The sequence below is a fragment of the Ipomoea nil genome, unplaced genomic scaffold (genome assembly GCF_001879475.1).
Source record: "Ipomoea nil cultivar Tokyo-kokei standard unplaced genomic scaffold, Asagao_1.1 scaffold1026, whole genome shotgun sequence".
NCBI lineage: Eukaryota > Viridiplantae > Streptophyta > Magnoliopsida > Solanales > Convolvulaceae > Ipomoea > Ipomoea nil.
Window position 1 is genome coordinate 385,491 of NW_017617454.1, and position 23,678 is coordinate 409,168.

The following is a 23,678-nucleotide window of genomic DNA, read 5'->3' on the forward strand; positions in this document are numbered from 1 at the left end:
TAACCTGAAAATACAATTAGGCCATTGAATGAACAAAAAGTTCAATTAGGCCACTGAACACTCAAAAAACGTACAATTAGGCCACTGGACTCTCCAAACGTATGCAATTTCACCGGATAGCAGGTTACCATCAATTTTAGCAGGTTACCTGCTTACGTGGCAGCTGAGTTGTCATTTTTAATAATTTTTAAATAATTTTTAATAATTAATTTTAATAATAAATTTTATAAAAAATTGAAAAAAAATTAAATAAAAAATAAAATAAAGTCGTTTGTATTTTTTTAAATAAAAATTTATTATTAAAAATGCCAACTCAGCTGCCACATAAGCAGATAACCTGCTAAAATTGAGGGTAACCTGCTATCAGGTGAAATTGCACATTTTTGGAGTGTTCAGTGGCCTAATTGCACTTTTTTTTCGTTCAGTGGCCTAATTGCATTTTCAGGTTACGTTCAGTGGCCAATTTGAACCTTATTCCTAAGATGAATAATCATCTATCTATATATTTGATATTAAAAAAACAAGTGTCAATTACTATATAGTTAATTTTTGGACACAACTGTCATTGCTAGTGCACTCGAAATATATTTCAGTACTATAAAATAATTATAATGTACTGGAAATCAAAATTAGAATGACTGTAAAACACATTAAATTTATAGAAAAACATGAAACTAAGGAAAATACTAAATATTGTAAATATAACTCAAGTTAGATATAATTGTGAGGTAAAGAACAATTACGACAAACAACAAAAGTGCAATGTAGAAAACAAGCTATAAAGAAATCAAATAAAAAATTTAAGGTTCGGTACCAGTAAGAATGAGAACTGAACGGCGGAGCAAGCATCAAAGAACTTGGATTTACTTATTTATTATTATTATTATTATTATTATTATTTATTTATTTAAAAAATTATATAGCATTCGGTTCGGTTCAGTTTTTGCCAAACCGTTCGATTTCGGTTCGGTTCGATATTAAACCATTCTGGTTACAAAATCTCGAACTATTCGGTTTTTTTATTACTAGTTCGGTTCGTTTCGGATTGGATCGATTCGGTTTGGTTCGGATAAATCGAATCGAAATGCTCAAACCGAACCGAAATGCTCACCCCACGTAAAATAAGGCAGAGAGAGTATTATATTTTTATATTAATTAACTCGGACTCTCGGAGTGACTCCTAAATCAAGCATTCAGACACGGCTGCTATGGCGGGCACTATGTTGGAAGCTCGGACGTTGTCGAAGTCGCGCGCAGTCATACGCCACGTAAGCAGCACAGGTCATCCCACGGTTTCCACGACAGGCGACGGTCTCCAGTCTCCACAGTAAAGTCAAGCACAAGAAACTCCGAGAAAGAAAGAAAGCTGTGGGGCATGGTTCTGGCCACCTACTCACCTGTTCGTGGCCTTTATACATTTATTATTTACAGTATTTACATTTACGTATTCATTTTTCTCTCACACTCTTTGCTTGCTAAAACGGCAAATGAAGGGAAGAACAGTCACAGAGACTTGTGGATTGGCCAACTACAAGTCTACAACTACTACTACTATTACTACCAACGATTTTTTCGCCAAATTCTGATTACCCGTCACTCTCTTTCTCCTACACTCTTCTCCCCGTTGATGCACACTACACGGTTGATAAAATGCTTCTTTGAAGTTTGGTATATATGCTGAGGGGCTGAGGCTTGGAGTTCATGGCTTCTGCACCGACACTTGAAGAAGGAAGGTATCTCTCGGGACTACTTTAGACTAAAGCAAGGAATAGTGAGAATACCGGTTCTAGGGTTTTAGGATATTTTGACAGCTCAATATATTGTTCTGACATAGGATATGAGCTCACAATTCAATGTTGTTCATGACCTGACAACTCTGTTAAATCCGAGGGTCACATGCTGTGCTCTCTAGTAAACTTCTGTAACGTTTCCTTCTTAGTTATGTCGGTCTGTCTCAAGAATAAATTTGTGCAATCAATGTTAATTTATTGCTTTTGCATCTGAAGGAAGTTTGCTGACAGTTTGTTCCTTGTCCATTATTCCAACAAAGTTTGAAGGTTTGGGGGGTTGATATTTATTTTGCAGGGAATCAAAGAAGTTATATATTTTTGAGGGGAAATTTTTTGGAAAAAATGATGAGTGATAGTAGGAAGAAGTTTATTCTTAAATATACATTTTTTTGCTTCCTACCTTCATACACAGAGGAACATAGAGAAATTGGGAAGAGGGGCTATACACGGGTAGTTCATATTAATGATCCTAATAGCGCAGTAAACAGGCAGTACAGGGGGAATGATGTTCGGACTACCAAGTATACAGCTGTTAATTTTATCCCCAAGTCCTTATTTGAACAATTCAGGAGGGTTGCAAATATATACTTTCTTATTGTGGCTTGTGTTTCGTTTAGTCCTCTAGCACCTTATACAGCTAGTAGTGTTCTGTTTCCTTTGCTGGTGGTCATTGGTGCAACAATGGCTAAGGAAGGTGTGGAAGATTGGAGGCGCAGAAGGCAGGTATAAAAATGACATCTTTTGTTGTTGTTGTAATTTTGGCCTTCTTTTGTTCTGCTAAAATTAGGTTCTGATAAACACGTTTTATTACATTTCGGTTATTTGGTCTGCTTAAATTAGATAGTTGTGATGTCACTGTTAAGTAGCCCGCTTTTACTTATAAAAAAAATATGCCCATAGTTATCATTAATAAAATTCTTTTTTAGATGCAAGATTACATTTTCAGGATCTTATTTTTTTCCAATATTATATTCTCAAAAGTCAAAAGTTATGACTAGAACATCCCAAGGCCTCAGCTTAGTTAGGACCTTCATCACCCCAAAGCCATAGCTGGTAAAATTGTTGGACTAATATCACTTGCTTTTCTGAGATATGCTCTTGGAAAGGTCAACTTCTGTATCTGGTTTTGGGATACGATAGATGTTAGGGCTACTCAAAGATCATGAACATAAATTAGGTCGAAGTACCTGGGACAACTCAAAAATCATGATTTTGTTCAATATAGTCCTATTTATGAATTTTGGTCTATTTGAGACCTGTATTTTTTGAATTAATAAAGTTTAGCAAAACTAACTCTGTTAACTAGAGTAAAAAAAAAAAAAAACTCTGTTAACTAGAGTTGTTAATCACATTCTGACCACCACATGGCAAAGTATCTTAAAGACAGTGTAATGAAGCGGATAACATACACCAATTCTTGAGGTCTGAGAAGATTGAAATTGGATTCATATTTTTCACTATTGGAGATTTTTTTATTTTTATTTTTTTTCCATCTCTGGGTACTATATGAAATTAGAATCCATACCCAAACTTTCGATGTGCACACACATATACATTAATCATTCATTGAAACCTGGTTATTTGTTGATCCTAGACAAATTAAAGGAGAAAACGATAATCATAACAAAAGAATAAAGGACACGATTACACGAAGCAATTGTTCAGATCGGAGAGATCATTTATTTCTGCAAGGTAAATATTAAAATGAAGCACTTTTAGTCTTTTAGGCCTACAGTTTTGTCTGAAAAGATGCTTATAGAAGGAACATTTCATGACATCCTTTTTTGATTGTATATATTATATGTCAGTCACTCAGTCCTTTATTGGAGCTGCTTGTGCTAAGTGTGTTCACTAGTGTTTTATTTTTTAATTTTAATTTTTTATAATACATAATTTTGAAATGTTATTGTATGACCTTTGGTGCATAAAATTCTCTTCAGGATATTGAAGCTAACAATAGGAAGGTCTTAGTTTACACAAATAACAACAAATTTGAAGAAATTATATGGAAGAGGCTACATGTTGGTGATCTTGTTAAGGTTAAGAAAGATGAATATTTTCCAGCTGATCTTGTTTTGCTTTCATCAAGCTATGAGGATGGGATTTGTTATGTTGAAACGGCAAATCTTGATGGAGAGACTAATCTGAAGGTGAAACATGCTCTGGATGGGATAGCCTTCAAGGAGGATGGTAGTAACCTTAAGAATTTTAAGGCAGAGATCAGGTGTGAGGACCCAAATGAAGACCTTTATTCATTTGTTGGCACTCTTCATTATAACAATCAGCAACGACTGCCACTTTCAGTCAATCAGATGCTTCTGAGAGGTTCTAAACTACAGAATACCGAGTATATCTATGGAGCTGTTGTTTTTACTGGTCATGACACAAAAGTCATGCAGAATGCTAGGGATCCTCCTTCTAAGAGGAGCGCAATTGAGAAAAGAATGGACAAAATAATCTACGTCCTCTTTGGTACCTTGGTTATGATATCTTCCATTGGGTCCATCTTCTTTGGACTGGCGACTAAGAATGATTTAAGCAATGGGAGGTACAAGAGGTGGTATCTACGACCAGACAAGGCAACTGTGTTTTATGATCCGAAAAGAGCTTCAGTTGCTGCATTTTTTCACTTCCTAACAGCCCTTATGTTGTATGGCTATTTAATTCCAATTTCATTATATGTGTCTATTGAAGTTGTAAAGGTTTTACAGAGCATCTTCATCAATCAAGATCAGGATATGTACTACAAGGAAACAAATAAGCCTGCACGTGCGCGGACATCTAATTTGAATGAGGAACTTGGACAGGTTGAAACAATACTCTCTGACAAAACTGGCACTTTAACATGCAACTCGATGGAGTTTGTTAAATGTTCAATAGCAGGTGTTGCGTATGGCCGTGCTATGACAGAGGTGGAGAGAGCCATGGCAAAGAGAAAAGGAAATGGCCAACCTGAACATTCTAGTACTTCTAACTTGGACTCTGGAGAATCTATTAAAGGCTTCAATTTTCAAGATGAACGCATAATGAATGGTCAATGGGTTAAAGAACCTCATTCAGAAGTGATATATAAATTCTTTCATGTGTTGGCTATTTGCCATACTGTCATCCCTGATGTGAATAAACCAGGTCATATATCTTATGAAGCTGAGTCACCAGATGAAGCTGCTTTTGTCATTGCAGCTAGAGAGTTCGGGCTTGAGTTTGTTGGAAGGACACAAGCTAGTATCTTATTGCATGAAAGGCATCGGGAAGGTGCTGAAAAAACTGAAAGGTTATATTTTGCAAGCTTAACTACTATTAATTTAAGCTGGGCGTTCTACTTTTCTTCATCTTTTTTCCTTGTTTCTTTCTTCACTCCTTTAAAAAAAAAACCTGTTTTGACTCTGGGGCAGGGGAGTGAAGAGTGGTCCCAGCATTAGCAACATTACTGTTTATAAATTACATCAAAGGATAGATGTTACCGGGTAAAACTACCACGGCTTGCTAGGTCTGGGAATGATGTACACTTTGTTTCCTGAAGAGTTCTCAAGGTTATGAAACTGTGACCTGGCATATAATGGACAAGCACTTTAGCCAGTATAGCCAATCCAATTTTTATTTTGGCCAATGCACATAGATAATTTCCGCTTTATGTGGGAAGGAGATTGTTAAAAAACGAGTGTAATGCTGTGCTATGTCATATCAAGAAAGAAGACCGAGCCTCAACTATGTTAAGAAAAACACAACTTAATTTTTTTCTCCTAGTTTATGAAATCATGCATCACATCTAGTTTCTTGGATATATCTGTTTTTCTTCGTCATTTTAATGTCATCTGCAAACAACTTCATCTTCAGATTGTACAAGTTCCTTCACCTCCTAGAGTTCAATCCTGCTAGGAAGAGGATGTCTGTGATTGTACGAAATCCTGAAGATAAATTGTTACTCTTGTGCAAGGGTGCAGACAGGTTTGATTTTTACTGGCTGGAAACAGTATACTAGAGAATTACCTTTTTTTTTTTTAGTTTGCATTTTGCAACCATGTGACGCTCCTTTCTTTGTTTATTTGTTCTTTTCAACTTCAGTGTGTTGTTTCCAAGGCTTTCTGAAGATGGACGGGAATTTGAAGATAAAACAAAGGAACATATTAAACAATACGCTGAAGCAGGATTACGAACTTTAGTTATTGCATACCGTGAGCTTGGTGAAGAAGAGTTCAAATCATGGGAAGAAGAGTTATTGAAGGCTCAGGACGCTGAAACTGATAGAGATGCTTTAGTGGATGCTGCTGCTGATAAAATTGAAAGAGACTTAATTCTCCTTGGAGCCACAGCTATTGAGGATAAACTTCAAAAAGGGGTTATAATCGAACTTCCTTCTTGTTATTCTTAATTACAGAGTAATTCATAAATTCATCAGAGAGAGTTAGAGTTCTGTCCTATGTTTTGCTTTGCACATATACATGCAGTAATTATCATGATCATCATGTCTTATTGTGTTGATATTTTTCTATCCTTCAATGATGAAGGACTGATTGGTTGTTCTTCTAGTGTAGGTCCCTGAATGCATTGACAAGCTTGCGGATGCTGGGATTAGGATATGGGTCTTAACTGGTGATAAGATGGAGACAGCGATCAATATTGGGTAGGGTAACAGTTTTGTTTTTGGAACTTATTGTATGCTTTTCCATTTACATCCTTGTCTAAAACTTTAAACTATTTAATCATTGTTATCCTGCAAATTCTTGTAGGTATGCTTGTAGTTTACTGAGGCCAGGTATGGAGCTGATTAAAATTACTCTGGATTCTCTACCTGCAAGTAGCCTGGAAACTCAAGATCAAAAGGATAAAGAGGTACAGATCTTGGATTTGTTTTCATATCAAATCCTAAACATTCATCTTTACGATGCTTAACCTTCATAGGCTTCAACAAGCGTAACAGCACAAGTAACTAAGGGATTAGATCAAATTAAATCAGGAAGTTCAGAATCGTTTGGTTTGATTATCGATGGGAATGCGATCTCTTTTACTCTCAGAGACGACCTGAAGGAGTCATTTTTGGAGCTTGCATTGCAATGTGCATCTGTTATATGTTGCCGCTCTACACCTAAACAAAAAGCTCTTGTAAGTAATATCACCACTTTTGCTTGTGTCTTTTTTTGGGAAGCACTGTAACTATCATGTCTATTTTTACTTTTGCGAGGAATCTTAATAATCTGACCAAAAATGTTTGAAGATGTGCAGGTAACAGCATTGGTGAAAGGAACTGGTAGGAGGACACTAGCAATTGGTGATGGGGCAAATGATGTAAGCATGCTTCAAGAGGCTGATGTTGGGGTTGGCATTAGTGGCGTTGAGGGGATGCAGGTCTCTTTTTGGCTATTTTCTTTTGTATTTATGTTAGTCACATGACCCGAGTGTTGAACAGGAAGAATCTGGCTATACTAGGTTTATGTTTTTATTTGTGTTTTTCCTCAACTCCTTAACATATTCTTGTTGTACATGAAAAAGACTTTGTTGTGATAGTTGAACTGATGAGTCTGCTTTCTTCTTATAGGCTGTTGGGGCAAGTGACTATGCAATAGCTCAGTTCTGTTATCTTGAACGGTTGTTGTTGGTTCATGGCCACTGGTGTTATCGCAGAATATCTATGATGGTAAATTCTCTTGCTTTATCATGCATCTTCTAGTCCTAATAAGCATGCTACATATATAGTGTATTACAACTTTGCAAGAGACCCGAACAGCTCCTAAGGCTTCTTTTATCATATCCTTCTTTGTGGTGGGTGCAGATATGCTACTTCTTTTATAAGAATCTCGCATTTGGGTTCACCCTTTTCTGGTTCGAGGCTTTTGCTTCCTTCTCGGGAAGGGCTGCTTATAATGATTGGTATATGTCATTATACAATGTATTCTTCACTTCACTTCCCGTCATTGCTCTTGGTGTTTTTGATCAAGACCTCTCCGATCAGCTTTGTCTTAAGGTATCTAATTTCGATTCATGCATGCTATGCAAAAAAAAAAAAAAACTTGCCTCACTACTAATTGCCATATCCTCGTTCACACAGCATCCCGAGGTCTATATAGAGGGAAGCCAGAATATGCTGTTCAAGTGGTATCGTATCCTAGGGTGGATGCTAAACGGAATTCTCAGTGCAATGATCATCTTCTACTTCACAACCAGATCAGTTTTACATCAGGCATTTAGGCGGGATGGCCACCCTGTGGACTACGAAGTCCTTGGAGTAATAATGTATTCCTGTGTAGTATGGACCGTGAACTGTCAAATGGCACTTTCCATCAACTATTTTACTCTGATCCAACACGTCTTCATATGGGGAAGCATCGCGGTCTGGTATCTGTTTTTGGTCATTTATGGTGCTCTGCCATCCATCATATCCACAACAGCATACAAGGTTTTTGTGGAAGCCTGTGCCCCAAGTCCTTTCTATTGGCTGGTAACTCTTCTTGTTGTCGTTTCCAGTCTGTTACCGTATCTTACGTACAGGATTTTTCAGTCCACATTCCGACCACTGCCGCATGTTAGAGTTCAAATGGAGGAACGTACGGGGAGGAAGTCCAAGAAGCCGGATGCCGATGATAATAATATGTAGTTGTTGGGAGATGTATGTACGTAGAGGCATTGATCACGTAAATGAGTTTCTTTTTAACGCTCTAAGCTTGCAAAGATCATGTATAGTGTGACCAATAATATGTACATTGATAATTTATTTTAGAATGTATTCACGACATCAATATTTTTTTTCCCTTTTTATAATGAAAGAAATTGCGCAAGAGAGATGAGATATTCCATAAATTAAAATGGGTAGTAAGTAGTAACTTTAACAATTTAAAATAATTTGTAAGTAAATTGTTAATACATTTGAATGTTGGTAGCTATAGATTGATTTTTATATGTATGCATCATATTAAAGAGCCCTTTTTTTTTTTTTTTTTTTTTTTTTTTTGAGTTAAATTGTCACTTTAACATACCCAAACGAGGATATGTGAACGGATATTCTAAAGGGGATTGCCAGGTTTTATAAAAGTTAGGCTATAATAGATTGTTTTGACCCAATTAAGAAGTAATTAAGGGATGATATATTTAGTTAACTATGCCACTATCAAACAATGCTTTCCTATGTACATGTTTTGTCAACACAAACGCATGGCGCCCCATGCTAGCTATGTTTTAGACGGCTAATACCAATCTTCTTCATTAAACGACGTTGATTGAAGAAAGGCAGACAAAAAAGAATTTATATGTAGGAGAATGCATCTAGAAGTCCACTTTGCCTTACTTTAGCTGCTTAATTAGAATCCAGATCTTAATCATTCACACTACACATCTCACTGCACTACAAGAAAAATGCACATAGACAACACTAGAAAGACAATAGTTTTTAAGAAAAGTGTTGTCTTTTGTATAAAAGACAACAGTTTGGTCCAAAACCGTTGTCTTTGATGCAACACTTTTGTCAAAGACAACGGTTTTTACTTAACCGTTGTTATAAGTGTGTTGTCTTTGTGCATTTTGTGAAAAGACAACACCACAACGACAACGGTTTTTTAAAACCGTTGTCTATGTGAGTTTTTTTTTTAAAAAAAGACAACGGTTTTTTTAACCGTTGTCGTTGGTGTGTTGTCTTTAAGAGCATTAGAATACACAACACTAGAAAGACAACGGTTGTTTAAAACCGTTGTCTTTGTGCGCTCTTTTTTTTTTTTAAAAAGACAACGGTTTTATTTAACCGTTGTCGTTGGTGTGTTGTCTTTAAGCGCACTAGAATACACAACACTACAACGATAACGGTTTTATATAACCGTTGTCGTTGCGCGTTCTTTATTTGTACACAACACTACAACGATAACGGTTTTATATAACCGTTGTCGTTGCGCGTTCTTTATTTGTTTAAGACAACGGTTTTATTTAACCGTTGTCTTTGGTATGTTGTCTTTAAGCGTATTTGAATACACAACACTACAAAGACAACGGTTATAAAAACCGTATAACCGTTGTCTTTGCGCATCATTATTTAACAGTTGTATAAAACAAAAACAAGGATGTTAATAACAAGAGTTGAACCTTTGACCTCAAACTTAATAAATAAAGTCTAACCAACTAAGCAACATAAACTCTTGTGTTTGAATGTGCAACATTTCGTATATAAACTGGGTTGCTTCTGTGTTGTTTGTGAAAACCAAGAAAACAATTTTAGAAAATAGTTGAAAGCTCACCTAGGAAGAATAGAACCTAAGACCTCTAAGCTAAACCCACAAAGCCAAACCAACACTTATATACTCAAGTAAACTAGTATACTTGATATAACCAATTTGCTTATGTGTTGTCTTTGAGAACCAAGATAATCATTGTATAAAATAGGTTAAGGATGCCACCACAAAGAATAGAACCCAAGATCTTTAACATGACAAACAAAGCTAAATCCACCAAGCCACACCAACTCTTGTATGCTAAAGTGTTACACCTTATCTTTTAACTATTATACCCTGAGTGTTAACAAGAATAAAAATGTAATTAAAATTTTTTGTCCAAATATATTGCATAAAAATTTAACAAAGAAAGAATACAATTCAAAAGTTAATTTAATAATTCTATTTTCGTTCATATTTAAATATAAAATTATTCACCAAAATTTCAAAGTCAATTCATTAAAGTTTTATTTTCAATTATATTACAATTAAGACCAATCTATGAATTCAAAAAAAATAAAAATAAAAATATCAAGTATAAAAAACAATAGATTATATCTATAATATTTTTTTTAAAAAAATTGGGCACCCAAAATTGAGACACGTGGAGAATGAATATGAAAGAGTAGTTGATCGATGCCGTATAGTTAGCTATCGCAAATTATGTCGTACAGTGATCAAAGTCCACTAACGGTACCGTTACCGTGTCCACACTACATTGTGGACACGGGTCCATAGCATAACGATTGGTTAGCTATATCCCATTTCTTTTGCCATGATCTCTTTGTAATATAATTGGGCCGCGAGTTGTCGGTAATAAACCTCGGGGTACTAAAAGGCAAATTATGCTGTGCAACCATGTGCACCATGCATGGTACACACTCTTCTATGTTCATAATAGCTAAACTATATATTCATAAATTTTGAATTGAAATTCATAGTCATAATGATTGAACTCTGATCTATATTCACAATTACAGAACTTTATGTTCATAATTTGCGTTGTTCATATTCCCAATTATGAATCTATACAATTGTATTTAAATTAGAAATATACTGTATATAAATTATGAATCTACATTAAAGAAATCTATGAATCTCGTGTTATGTACCTATATACCCGGTACTATTTTAATTGCAAAGTATGCCTCGGATCCGTGTCCACAATGCATTGTGGACACGAATCCAAAACGTACGACGTCGTTTTCAGGGAACTTTGATTTTGTCTCGCCGTTAACGGCGTTATTCGTTTGTGGGATTATGAATGTACAATTATGACTTTATGAATGTACAGTTATGGAATTATATATGAATGTACAAATATGGAATTATGAATGTACAGTTATGGAATTATGAACACAGAGCTCTGACATTATGAACTTACAATTATGAACATATAGTGATAAAATTATGAACATAGAGCTTTAAAATTGTGAATATATAGAGCTTCGAAAATTATGACTTTACAGTTATTGAATTATGAATGTACAGTTACGGATTATGTATGCTCCTATAATAAGCGGTCTGAATTTTATTTTTTATTTTTAAAAAAAAAGTGGAAGATAACGGTGCCACTAACGGTACCGTTACTGTGTCCACACTGTTGGCTGGACACGGGTCCAGGACATAACAATTGTATTTTAATTGATCAGATCTAACGACCAGGATAATAAAACTAATATTTTCTTACCAAATTTTCCTCTAAAACAAAATTTCCCTCTAATACAAAATTGGTAACCAAAATTTTCTCTTCCCTCTAAGACATCATTGGCAAGTTTGTGGACGAAATTCAATTTCATTGACTAAGACAAAATTCTGCTTTTAGACATCACCGAACCAACTCCGCTGACCCGCCATTGTCGTCGATCAGTGAGCTTCAATTCCCTCTCCGCGGACCGCCACTCTCGTTAGTTTAGGTTCCTCTCCACAGTCAGAGTGCTCTCCGCCGACCGCCACTAGCCATCTCCGCAGTCAGAGTGGTCGCCGCCCACCGCCGTTCTCCTCAGACGCCGCCGCCGCATCTGACCTCCAACGCCGTCGCCTCGTCCAACCTCTGCTGCCATCGCCGCCTCCATCCTCTGTCGCCGTCGGTCCAACCGCCGCCACCGTGGTTAGCTTTCAAATTCATCCAAAAACTTTAAAGTTAGCTTTCAAATTATCCAAAAATTAATAAGTTGTCAAATTCATCCAAAAATTATCTGATTGTATCAATGTGTGTGTTTATGCTAAACAATTTTGGATTTAAGCTAGGGTTAGGGAATTAGGGTTTGAATTTCTGCAAATTTTCTATGAAGAACAGATATGTAAAACAATTTGTTGGTTGTTGTAAGTAATGGGGGTGGCAACCTATATACATGTATGTGCAAGATTGTACGTAATTTTTTATTATTTATTTTTGTCTGAGGGAATTTAAGCATTACATATCTCCATGAATGCTGTGATTATTTCCAGTGACTTGAATAATTTAAACAGAGATACAGAGAGAAAAAAAAAATTCCCTTTTTAGTATACTTTCTTTTATGCATTTTAGTTTTCTTGAGCTCTTAGTTAGGAATTTCACACATTGAACTCTGAAGTCTGAACTGAGCTGTTCTTTGTACTTAAAATTTCTTGAATTTTGTGGGTATATATTACTGAGAAGTGAGAATTTATTAAATGATTTCTTCTGATATATAAGCTATTATTGTATGAACAAGAGGTAAGGTATTCAGAGCTGCAAAAGTCAAAACCCTAGAGGAAACCTTAAATTACTTTGGCTGGTGTGTTATTACTGTTTAAACTTTGGACTGTAAAAAATGTGGAATGTTGTAGAGAAAGAGAGAATCTTTTTTCATTGGTATTCTTCTATGCTCTTTTCAAAGCATTGGGTGTCTTTCTCATAAGTTCTTCTTTCTATGTTGAAACCGACTAATTGGCCACCAAGTTTCTCTCAAGATGTGGTACAGCTCATGTGCCTTCTCTTCTAATTATTGGTATATAAAATGCAGTCACAACATTGTTTAATAGGGGTGAGTGGACTCATAGAATCTGGGGCATGCACTTGCAGGGTAGTTCTGTCTTTTTCATAAAGTTAGAGGTTTACATTCTAACACATAAAGTAATTTAAGCTTAATTAATCTTATATATGCAGCACTATATATGTCTTTCCATTATTTTTGCCACATTATATTAATGATTTTGTAGTTGTAGTGTTTATATTATTTGTCTTGTTACTTGAATATTTTTAAGCAAATGGAAAATAGATGGTTTAATGGTCAACTAGGGATGCAACCTGACAATCAGCAGCATGACAATGAGGTATGTGTACACACTTCTCTTGGTTTGTCAAACTTTTTTTTTTATTTATTTGGCATTTTATTTTGAGAGATAACACTGCATTTCTGTTTGTTTTTCTGTACTTAACAAAATATTAGATAAATACGGAGTATAAAATTATTTTCTGTATGTTTTTTGGTGCTGGTGAAACTGTCTGCACTCTAAAATGTGTCATGCTTGAACTCAACAGATATATTATGGTTAGGCAACCTCATATATTAAACCTTTGCAGTGATCTGTGTATGTTTACGTTGCCTATACAGAGATCTGTTCTAGTTTTTGACTTTACATTGCATTACTCTTTGGCCTGATCTGTTTTTGAGTATTTCTTATTTTCATTTTCTGTTGAGTGTTTTTAGTACATGAAAACACTGCATACTCCCTCCCAACCTGACTTTGTTTCTGCAAGAATGAACTGTTTGCACTGAATTCTATCAATTCTGGAAGGCTAACCATGCAATGTTTCATCAGTGCGGACTGAAAAATATGAAATTCAGTTTTCTGCTAACCATTGTATCTATAATTGTTTCCCCCTCTTTCCTGACTTCTAATTGTTGGTCTAAAATTGAAATATGGTTCCAACTTGGGATTTTGGAGTGAGATGCAGAAATTCCATTACCCAGTATAATTCCTACTAAATTGCACACAAAACTTGTGTGCATTGGTCCTTTTTTTTTTTGTTTTTGTGGTCTCATTTTGGTATATCAGTGGGCATGAGATTTGACCTGAGCCAAATGTCTAGAAAAGGAAGTTTCGCCAACAATGTTAAAACTCAAAGCTCTGTATTTGGATGCTATTGTTAACAACCTAATAGTTGAGCAAACTTTTACCAGAGGATAATATTTGTTTACAACTTAGCATTAGTTTCAAATTTTAAAATGCCATTTGTGCATGATTTTCTTGATTTCTTGTCCACTTTGCATCTAACTCTTATGGATGAGGAGAACCATATTTGGTAATGCTTTTGTCTCTTTCTTAATTCTTTACAATCTGTTTGTTTCAAGGCATCATCGAGCCAATAAAGTCCGGGATACGAGATGCAAAATTAGGGCTTGGAAAGCAAGATGAAGATGATTATTTTACATAAGAAGAAAACATCCAGCGAAAAAAGCTTGATATTGAGTTTGAGGAGACTGAAGAACTTGCAAAGAAACGGGAGGTATGGATTTACATCTTTAAGGGTAACTATGTTGCATGGTAGAAAATCCGAGTTTGATACTTTACTTTTTCTGATACATACATCTAATAACAGAAGGGAGCACATAGTATTTTCTATAATGTATTGGTCACTTGGTATTTCTCATGAGTGCTCAATTTTCTCTCCACCAACAGCTACAAGAACAATTTTGAACATTTGGAACTCCTTAAGCTTTTGGCAGATTGTTTTGAAGGCAACTGATTTTGGCCTCTCTGTGTTCATTGAGCAAGGTAAATTGCTCTCAATGATTATTGTTTGTTATTTCTTATAATAATATTTTGCATGTTTTTTAAGTATCTGTTAATTTTGTTGTTGTTGTCATGGTCTTGTCAAAAATCATATAATTATTTTACAAATTTATTATATCTATACTAATTTATTTACTCACTATTTACATGTAGTTCCAACAAGTTGATTATAACAAAGCGGTTATTGATCTGGTGCGTTCAGAATGGGCTGATATTCTATCAAGTTATATAGAGTAGGTATGATTTGACGTTGTGATCATTTAGACTTGGTGTGTGGATCAGAATTGTTTTTTGTAGTATTATGACTTGGATGATGATTTGATTAGAATTTGTCATGTTCAGTATTTTGACTTGTTATTATGAACCTTGCTTAGCTTGTGCAATGTAACTGCACTTGGCCATGGTGAATGGATAAATGCTTCTATTTTTTTTATATGATTAAAATTTAAGCAGGTTAAAAACGAGTTGAGACAACGGTTAAACGTTGTCTATTTTACAATAGACAACAGTTTGAAATTGTTGTCTTTTCTACAAAAGACAACAGTTTATGGGTGCGACTTTTAACAACAGCGATTTCAACAACACACAATAGACAACATTTTATAACTGTTGTCTTTTAAAGAAAAAGACAACAGTTAAAAACCGTTGTCTATGTGCATCACTTTTAACAACACCAGTTTCAACAACATTGAATTAACAACGGGTCAAAAACCGTTGTCTTTGAAAGAAACGACAACGGTTTAAAACCGTTGTCTATGTTCGTGACTTTTAACAACACCGGTTTCAACAACACTTAATAGACAACGGTTAAAAAACCGTTGTTGTTTCTAAAAAAGACAACGGTTATTAACCGTTGTCTATGTGCGTGACATACAACAACACCGGTTTCAACAACACTTAATAGACAACGGTTAAAAAACCGTTGTCGTTTCTAGAAAAGACAACGGTTATTAACCGTTGTCTATGTGCGTGACATACAACAACACCGGCTTCAACAACACTTAATAGACAACGGTTAAAAAACCGTTGTTGTTTCTAGAAAAGACAACGGTTATTAACCGTTGTCTATGTGCGTGACATACAACAACACCGGCTTCAACAACACTTAATAGACAACGGTTAAAAAACCGTTGTTGTTTCTAGAAAAGACAACGGTTATTAACCGTTGTCTATGTGCGTGACTTACAACAACACCGGCTTCAACAACACTTAATAGACAACGGTTAAAAAACTGTTGTTGTTTCTAGAAAAGACAACGGTTAAAAAACCGTTGTCTATGCGCGGGACTTACAACAACACCGGCTTCAACAATAGAAATTATACCCCTACGACAACGGTTATTAACCGTTGTCTATGTGCATTTTTCTTGTTGTGCTGTCACATATTGCCTAATTAATAATTCATCCATCTCCTCGTATCTTTTTCAGCCTGCCATTCTAGCTACTTTCTTTTGTGTACGTTTTTACCGTGACAAGAAAAACTTGTAACTACTATTAGAATGGGTGCATCGAATAAACTTAACTCGTGTATAATAATTTGAAAACCAAACGTAAGAGTTAAATTGTAATGGAAAAAAAATTTGTGTGACTACAACCCGCTATTCTAAATTTTTTTTTTTAAAAAAGTATTTATTAAAAATATTAATTAAAAAAATACTCTATTTGTCACATTTTATCTGTCATACTTACTATTCATTTGGTCAAACTAACTCTTTCTTCTTTGTCTATTTTCTTTAGTATTTTTTTACTCATTTTTAAATTTGATTTTTTGTGTTTAATAGTACTTTTACTGTGGTTTCTAAATATATAAATTTTGTATACTAACATTAAATTTAATATTATGAAATTTTAAATTAAAAATAACACCAGTCAAGCCTCGTTAACCGAATGAGACACATAAAATGAGGCGGAGAGAGTACTAATTTAAATAGTGTATTATATACCAGAATGATTAACCTTAAATTGTTCATCGTCAGCAATCTTTATTGGCATTGGAGAAAAATTGCACCGTAGTCGATTAAAGTATTAGACATTATTTGATTATCCTATGTTATATATTATTACAAATCTTTTTTGAAATTGATGAAATCTCTCGGAATAAACTAATTAAGCCACCATGAACGAGCAACAATTCTAGAAAATTAAAATATAATAAAAGTAATAAGATATAGCTAAGTACGTTATTGGTGACGTATTCCAAGCCAATACAATATTGCATATTTAATCCCGAAGAAAAGCTTTTCACATGCAAGTTATGAGCAGCATAGAGTGAAATCTGTGAATATTTGGACCGATTTATTTTATAAGTTATTTATTCTAAAAGGTCAACTGTAATTATATTGTTATTGGAAAAAAAAAAAAAAAGACCCAATTTAAAGCCGCCGGCCCGCCACCACTTCCAAGTTTTTTCTCAAGCACAATCATTCTTTTTAATTTTCCAAGTACAGAAAAGGACAAAAAATTAACTATTTGGCGGTTTTAATCTAAAATTAAATAAAATCCCAATGAAATGTTCTAAATTATTTATTTTAGGTCACAATTGTGTAAGACGGTATTAAGATGAGTCGAGTCAGTCAATATGCAAATGTAATATTAATTAGGAATAAAGTGTTTGTGACTTGTAAGGAAAAATGTAATACTTTTATATTTTGATGTAAAAGTATTACTTTTTTTTCATTAAAAGTATTATATTTTCCATTATAAGTCAGGTTGACAAGTGTTTGTTACTTATAAAAGAAAATGTAATAATGTAAAAGTACTATATATTTTTTATATAAGTAATAAACACTGTATTTCTGATTTAGTATTACATTTGTAAGTATATAAGTTTTACATTTCATCTTGACCCAATCTCGTTTCACACAAGTTTTTGTCTTTATTTTTTTGAATGACGAGAAAAATTCGCAACACTATCTAAGGGTGTGCGACGATAATTATGTTTGTGTGTCGGAAAAGGTAAATAACACTAAAAAAACCTTGTGCAACCTTGTGGTATGAGAATAATGCCCCCTCCCACCCAGTCATCCCTTTGAAGGCAAATAATTCATACTACTCCGTATAATATTAGTATATATACATCTTTTTATTTTTACTTTTAAGGCTCAAGTTTGATTCATTTGGCTCAAATTAAGTTCAAGATAGAATAGAGCCAATGGAGGCATGTGGTCCAATGGTACCCGGGTTGGACTTTCACTTGGAAGGTTGTGAGTTTGAACCTCAATGGAGGCATTATTAGCTCTTTGTGTTTCAGTAGGTTGAGAAAGTATATGAACAGATACTACAATGTAATAGAGCTAGTAGCATTCAAAAAAAAAAAAAAAGTTCAAGATAGAATTATATAGGGAAGGGATTAGGTGTGTAGGGAGGGTTTCCTGTGCGGGTGGACGCACATTAAGCATTAAACTAGCGCACTTTAAGTACATAACACACGCACATTAAGCACACAAGCCCACACACCTTAAGCATAACACACACGCACATTAAGTTTCAACAACTACTCACATTAAACACAAAATCCACGCACCTTAAGCACAAGACTCACGCATCTTAAGCACAAAACTCATGCACCTTAAGTTTTAATAACAACTCACATTAAGTACACACCCACGCAACTTAAGCACAAAACTCACACACACACCCACGCAACTTAAGCACATAAGACTCATGCACCTTAAGTACAAAACCCACGCACAACCGTACATGAGACACTTAACCGCACGGAAACTTAATTATATATATATATATATATATATATATATATATATATATATATATATATATATATATGGTTCGTAAGCGATCCGACAAATTACGAATCAAAAAATTTTAGAGTCAAATTTGAATTGATTACTTAACTAGTTGGTTTGAGTTTGAATTTTGCACTCCTAACAGGGCGTTTGTTGGAGAGAATTTAAATTTCATTCCCACTTAATTCTAAAGGCCACTAAATTCATTAGTTTGGTTGGAAGCTAAGGAATTGCAATTCTCTTATTTTTATGGAATTAAAATCTCATGTCTCTCCTTGGGATTTTAATTCCATGAATTTTGGGAAGAAAAAAAGATAATGATGAGCTGGACAAAATTATCATCTCATTTTTTAATCTAAAATTGATGCTTGACAACAACAATGTGCATTTTGGACTTAATACTACTTATTCCCTTTCAATTCTCATGTATACCAAATATTGAAATTGAAATTCCCAGTAATTTTATTCCTGCAAACCAAATAGTGGAATTTAAATTCTCACTTTATTCCTAGTAATTCATCTCACATAGAATTATAATTCCTTTTTCACGTAATTCCTTACTTTCAACTAAACGCCCCGTAAACGAAATTGTACATTTATTATAGGAAATTGAGAACTAATAACACGATGGCGCAGAATTTATTATAGTGGGAGTGTGCAACACAGGGCAAGTAATGGTGTCATTAGTTACGTGATTGTGGGTCAAATTTAGCAACGCCACAAGTGACGTGCATTCAAAGCTTTCAATTAAAAATTAAAAAAGGAAAGATACTATACGCGTTACGTCGTGACCTGCAAGCCAAGTAATGTGAAAACACGACTATCAATTATTTACACTCCATAATAATGTACTCCGTATCTTGTTGTGAAAAAACTAAAAGGTAAATCAGCTTTTACAAATAATTTTGATTTGGGGATAGTTCTGAGAATGGATATTTAATTATTTACAGTGACTGAAGTCATTCGATTGCATGGAGATAAATCTTTAATAGCTAATATTTAATTAATAAACTTACATTCAAAATATATTATGTTTTAATAATACTCTCCCAATCTAGAGGTCTCATCGTTGGCTTAGTTAGCGAGAAGTAATTAAGTCAAGTAACTGTTATTTAGGGCATATAAAAAGTTGTTATTTGTTTATAGAACATCTCATTTATGATAATTTGGATGCTTTTGTAATTTCTGTATTATCAATGAACAATTTCAATAGAGAGAAAGAATACGAGCTATCTAGTGCCCCATTTCATACTCTTGTGTTTTTATATCTTTATTCATCTTATAGAATGCACTAATTAATTCTTCAAAAAATATAGTTAGGTGGATGAAATATAATTTTTGTATTAAAATTTCACAAATTTTATTATCACCAATATTTTATTGGCCGAGCTCATTTCACTTGACATATAAGTGGAGTTTATCCCAATACAACCCTCATATCAAGAAAAGTGAACTAATATAAAAAAGAAAAATACTTTCTACCACTCCTAATCTTTCCTATTTTGACATAACATATAATCATTGGATGTTATAAATTGATTAATCCTACTAATTTTTAGTAAGTAAAAAAATAATGTATCTAATTAAATGGTGTTATGTTATGAAGATTCTTTTTTTTTTTTTAAATAGTAAATTAAATAGCGTTACACACTTACACTATAAAAAATTAAATGCTATCAACCACCTAACAACTAAAATTCAATATAAATAATATATAATTGGAATAACGCAATCCAACGCCAATAACTCATCCTTAATCCAGGTGTGCTAAGTATTGAGTAGTCTAGAAGGCCACGTGTCAGATCACCCCAGTCGTGTTTTGCAAGAAAAAGTAAAAAAAGAAAGTAAAGCATACACGTAGACGTCGCTGGCCTACTACCGTAATTAATAACGTCAAAACCGTCAAGTTGTAGTTGTTAAAGCCATGAAGGCTGAACTGTCTCTATATATATATTGCCCTTCTCAACTGGCAAGACAACCATCCCCATCTCCCAAAAATATCACACAGAAAACAGAGAAAAAAAAATATAATGAATACAATAGAAGACGGTGTGTATGTGTGCCCCAGCTTCAACAGCTACTCTTCAAATAGATTACCTGAAATTGCAGCTAAAATCTCGGATGAATTTAAACAGGGGAGATCTAAGGAAGAAGAGCACGGCAATGATGAGTTTGAGTTTACTCTGGCGGAGGAGTTCTTTTACGATGGTCAAAGTGGTCGGTTTTTTCCCGTTTTCAACCGAGATCTAACGGTTAATGGCGATTTTTCCGGCCTGCAGGGCGGACATGATGAGGTTGATAGATCGATTTGCATTGCGTTGAGCAAGTGCTCCGTAGACGATAAGGAATTAGATCGTGATCTGCTGCCGCCGCCGCCGCCATCGCCGTCGTCGTCATCATCGGAAGAGGATGAATTGGAGAGTGCTCCTCCAGGAACGTACTGTTTGTGGAGGCCGAGTTTGAAGGAAACGTCGCAGGGTAAATGTAAGAAGAGCAGTTCGACAGGATCAACGTCGTTCAAGCGGTGGAAGCTTCGAGATTTGTTGCCTCGGAGTAACAGCGAAGGAAAAGACAGTTTTGTATTTCTAACTCCAAAAAAAGGAGGAAAATCGGAAGGAAATCAATCCGGCAAGGTCTTGAAACTCACCGGAAAATCGAAGGCAAAACAAATTACAGCCGGAGATAAGGCGGGCCGGTCGCCGTCGATGGCCGCTCACGAGGAGTTTTACGTGCGGAGCAGGGCAGCCAAGGAAACATCAAAAAGGAAATCATATTTGCCGTACAGGCAAGACCTGCTAGGGTTTTTCGCCAACGTCAACGCTTTGGGTAGGACTTTACCTTAGCTTCCTTCTAAGTTCCATCCATGCAAACTCAGAGCTCTTAAAAAAGTGAATAATTTAAGTCAGAACCTCGATCACTTTGATCCAGGGATCATGTATTTAAAAACCTCTCCGTATATTAAAAGTTTAATTAAATGATGAAGTTATAAATTAATGCCCATTTTTATTAATTAATATTTGTTAATATTATATATAAATTTCAATTAAATTGAGCTAATAAGATAAAAACATGTAAATTGTGAATCATATCATAAATTATGAATACATGACTTTTAGTCACCCAATCAATATATTAGTTTGATCACACCCACATGGGCAGCTCAGTTGGTCACAAGTTAAGGGTGGTCACAGAGGTGAAGCTTGCCGGGCGTGGGTCCTTGGAATTTACATCTTCTAAATACTCTGTCGAGATTTGATCATCCCTATATAAAAATATTTGACCGTATAAATTAAATCTTGATTAAAGAATTTTAGTATTATTTTAATTAAAGATACTACGTATTATTATTTCAACCAGACATGGTATCTTGCCAAACTTGGTTGGTTCAAATCTAACAAATTAGTGGAGCATTAACAAATAACATTAGGTTAATAGATAAATATGACACAATTTTAAATATATTTTTGACCTGTTCGGATCAATAAGTAGATAGTGGAGGTTGGAGACTTCATCATATGACTGTTGTGGGTGGTGGAAACTGGAAAGTGACAACTCTGTATTTTTATAGGCTAACTGATTAAATATTAATTTATTGAATCATTAAAAGACATGTTGAAAGTTCCAATACCGCAATACGAAATATTATATTTTAATGAGAGTTTTACTGTTGAAAATCCCACTCTCAACATCAATATAAAACTTTTCAAAAATAGTATAAAATATATATTTGTTTTCAAAAAATAAAAAATAAAAAATAATGAGAGTTTTACTGTTTGTCACACCAAATATAGCAAATACGAAAGGAGCTGAGGTAGTAGAGCAGTCATCCTTCAGCCTTCAATTCTTCCATTATTATTAGAAAGTATGTTTCAGGGAAGTTCACTTCATAACTTAGATATAGATAATTTATCTATATTGAATTATAGTATACGAGAAATCTGACATCGTATAAGCGGAAGGGGTAGCTGTGTTGATCTCCAGCTATATCTGATGTTCTTCTTGTGCTATCTCTTGAACAGTAGATCGTTAGCCATATTTTGTCTCATATTGACTCAGAATTACAGATGATGTATAAGTGTCTACTGAGCAGTATGAGTACCGTAACTAAATGTGCTATATCAATTTTATGTTAAGCACAGAGTCGGGTTGAATAACAACTTCTAGTTATTCAATCCAATCAGACGTGGTCAACTTGCACCACTTCATTGAGGCCCTAATATATACTCCGTAATATATAATATATAATATATTATTAAAAAAAATCTTACACATTAATCATTAAAAGATCATAAAAAATAAATTAATTTATATACCGATTTAAACCGGAAATATTAATCGACCACTCCCCACTTACCCTTTGCCTTCCTTGTTTATTATGTTAGGTGACAACTACTCTTGCTTAATTAGTAGGATAAAGAGAGTTTCCCTTTTCATTAATATTTGTAGCAAATTACATATTAAATTATAAATTCTTCTATATTGACATTTTTTGGTGGTGTAATACTTCTATTCCAACCACAACATATATATATATATATATATATATATATATATATATATATATATATATATATATATATATATAAACAGGACTTCTCGTGCAGTCATTTTAAACCATTAGGTATGCATAAATATACCTTCAAAAATGCACAAAAATAAAATGTCACAAAATGCACCACACACCAAAACAATATATCACACATAATAGTATATTTTCGAACACTATGTAGTTCATTTATATATACCTAATGGTGTAAACTGCACACACACACACACACACACACATATATATATATATATAGTATACAGCAATACTTGCTATGACGTAAATTTTCTTCTATCAAACAGTTCACACTCTTTCAATGAATTATATTACATAATATGCTCTTATAGTCTTATTTTACTCCAAAACTCCTGTTGTATTCACGTTAATTAATGGAGATAATATTATCTCTATCTCTATATATATTAAATCAAAATAATTAGGGAAAAATTTTTCACTCCAAAGTGTGAAAGCATTTATTGTATTCACATTAATTTATAAACTCATGTAATTTTAATTATAAATCAAATCAACATTAACATAATTATTAAATTAGTAAATATAACATGTCTATATTATTAATTTAGAAAATATTACATATATTATATATTATATATTATTCTCTATCTCTTCTCTTCTCTATAAATAAA

At 34.1% G+C, this 23,678-nt stretch overlaps 2 protein-coding genes across 2 annotated transcripts; both read left to right on the forward strand.

The window, feature by feature from the left end:
- The first annotated feature begins 1,206 nt into the window (after nucleotides 1-1,206).
- LOC109180329 (probable phospholipid-transporting ATPase 8) lies at nucleotides 1,207-8,524 on the forward strand. Its single transcript, XM_019329842.1, has 11 exons — nucleotides 1,207-2,513; nucleotides 3,731-5,064; nucleotides 5,628-5,738; nucleotides 5,856-6,129; nucleotides 6,326-6,414; nucleotides 6,521-6,623; nucleotides 6,693-6,893; nucleotides 7,014-7,136; nucleotides 7,327-7,425; nucleotides 7,561-7,752; nucleotides 7,837-8,524. Exons 1-11 carry the CDS (start codon nucleotides 2,133-2,135, stop codon nucleotides 8,380-8,382), a joined length of 3,453 nt encoding a protein of 1,150 aa, XP_019185387.1. The 5' UTR covers nucleotides 1,207-2,132; the 3' UTR covers nucleotides 8,383-8,524.
- Nucleotides 8,525-20,515: 11,991 nt separating this feature from the next.
- LOC109180202 lies at nucleotides 20,516-21,328 on the forward strand. Its single transcript, XM_019329691.1, has one exon. The coding sequence runs from the start codon at nucleotides 20,516-20,518 to the stop codon at nucleotides 21,326-21,328; it is 813 nt and encodes a 270-aa protein (XP_019185236.1).
- The last annotated feature ends 2,350 nt before the right edge of the window (nucleotides 21,329-23,678 follow it).

Excerpts from the sequence above, each read along its gene's own strand:
- LOC109180329 (XM_019329842.1), top strand. The coding sequence starts at position 2,133 with ATGATGAGTGATAGTAGGAAGAAGTTTATTCTTAAATATACATTTTTT. Across the intron at positions 6,130-6,325 it reads AGGATAAACTTCAAAAAGGG|GTCCCTGAATGCATTGACAA; the intron begins GTTATAATCGAA and ends CTTCTAGTGTAG. Across the intron at positions 6,624-6,692 it reads AAGATCAAAAGGATAAAGAG|GCTTCAACAAGCGTAACAGC; the intron begins GTACAGATCTTG and ends TAACCTTCATAG.
- LOC109180202 (XM_019329691.1), top strand. The coding sequence starts at position 20,516 with ATGAATACAATAGAAGACGGTGTGTATGTGTGCCCCAGCTTCAACAGC.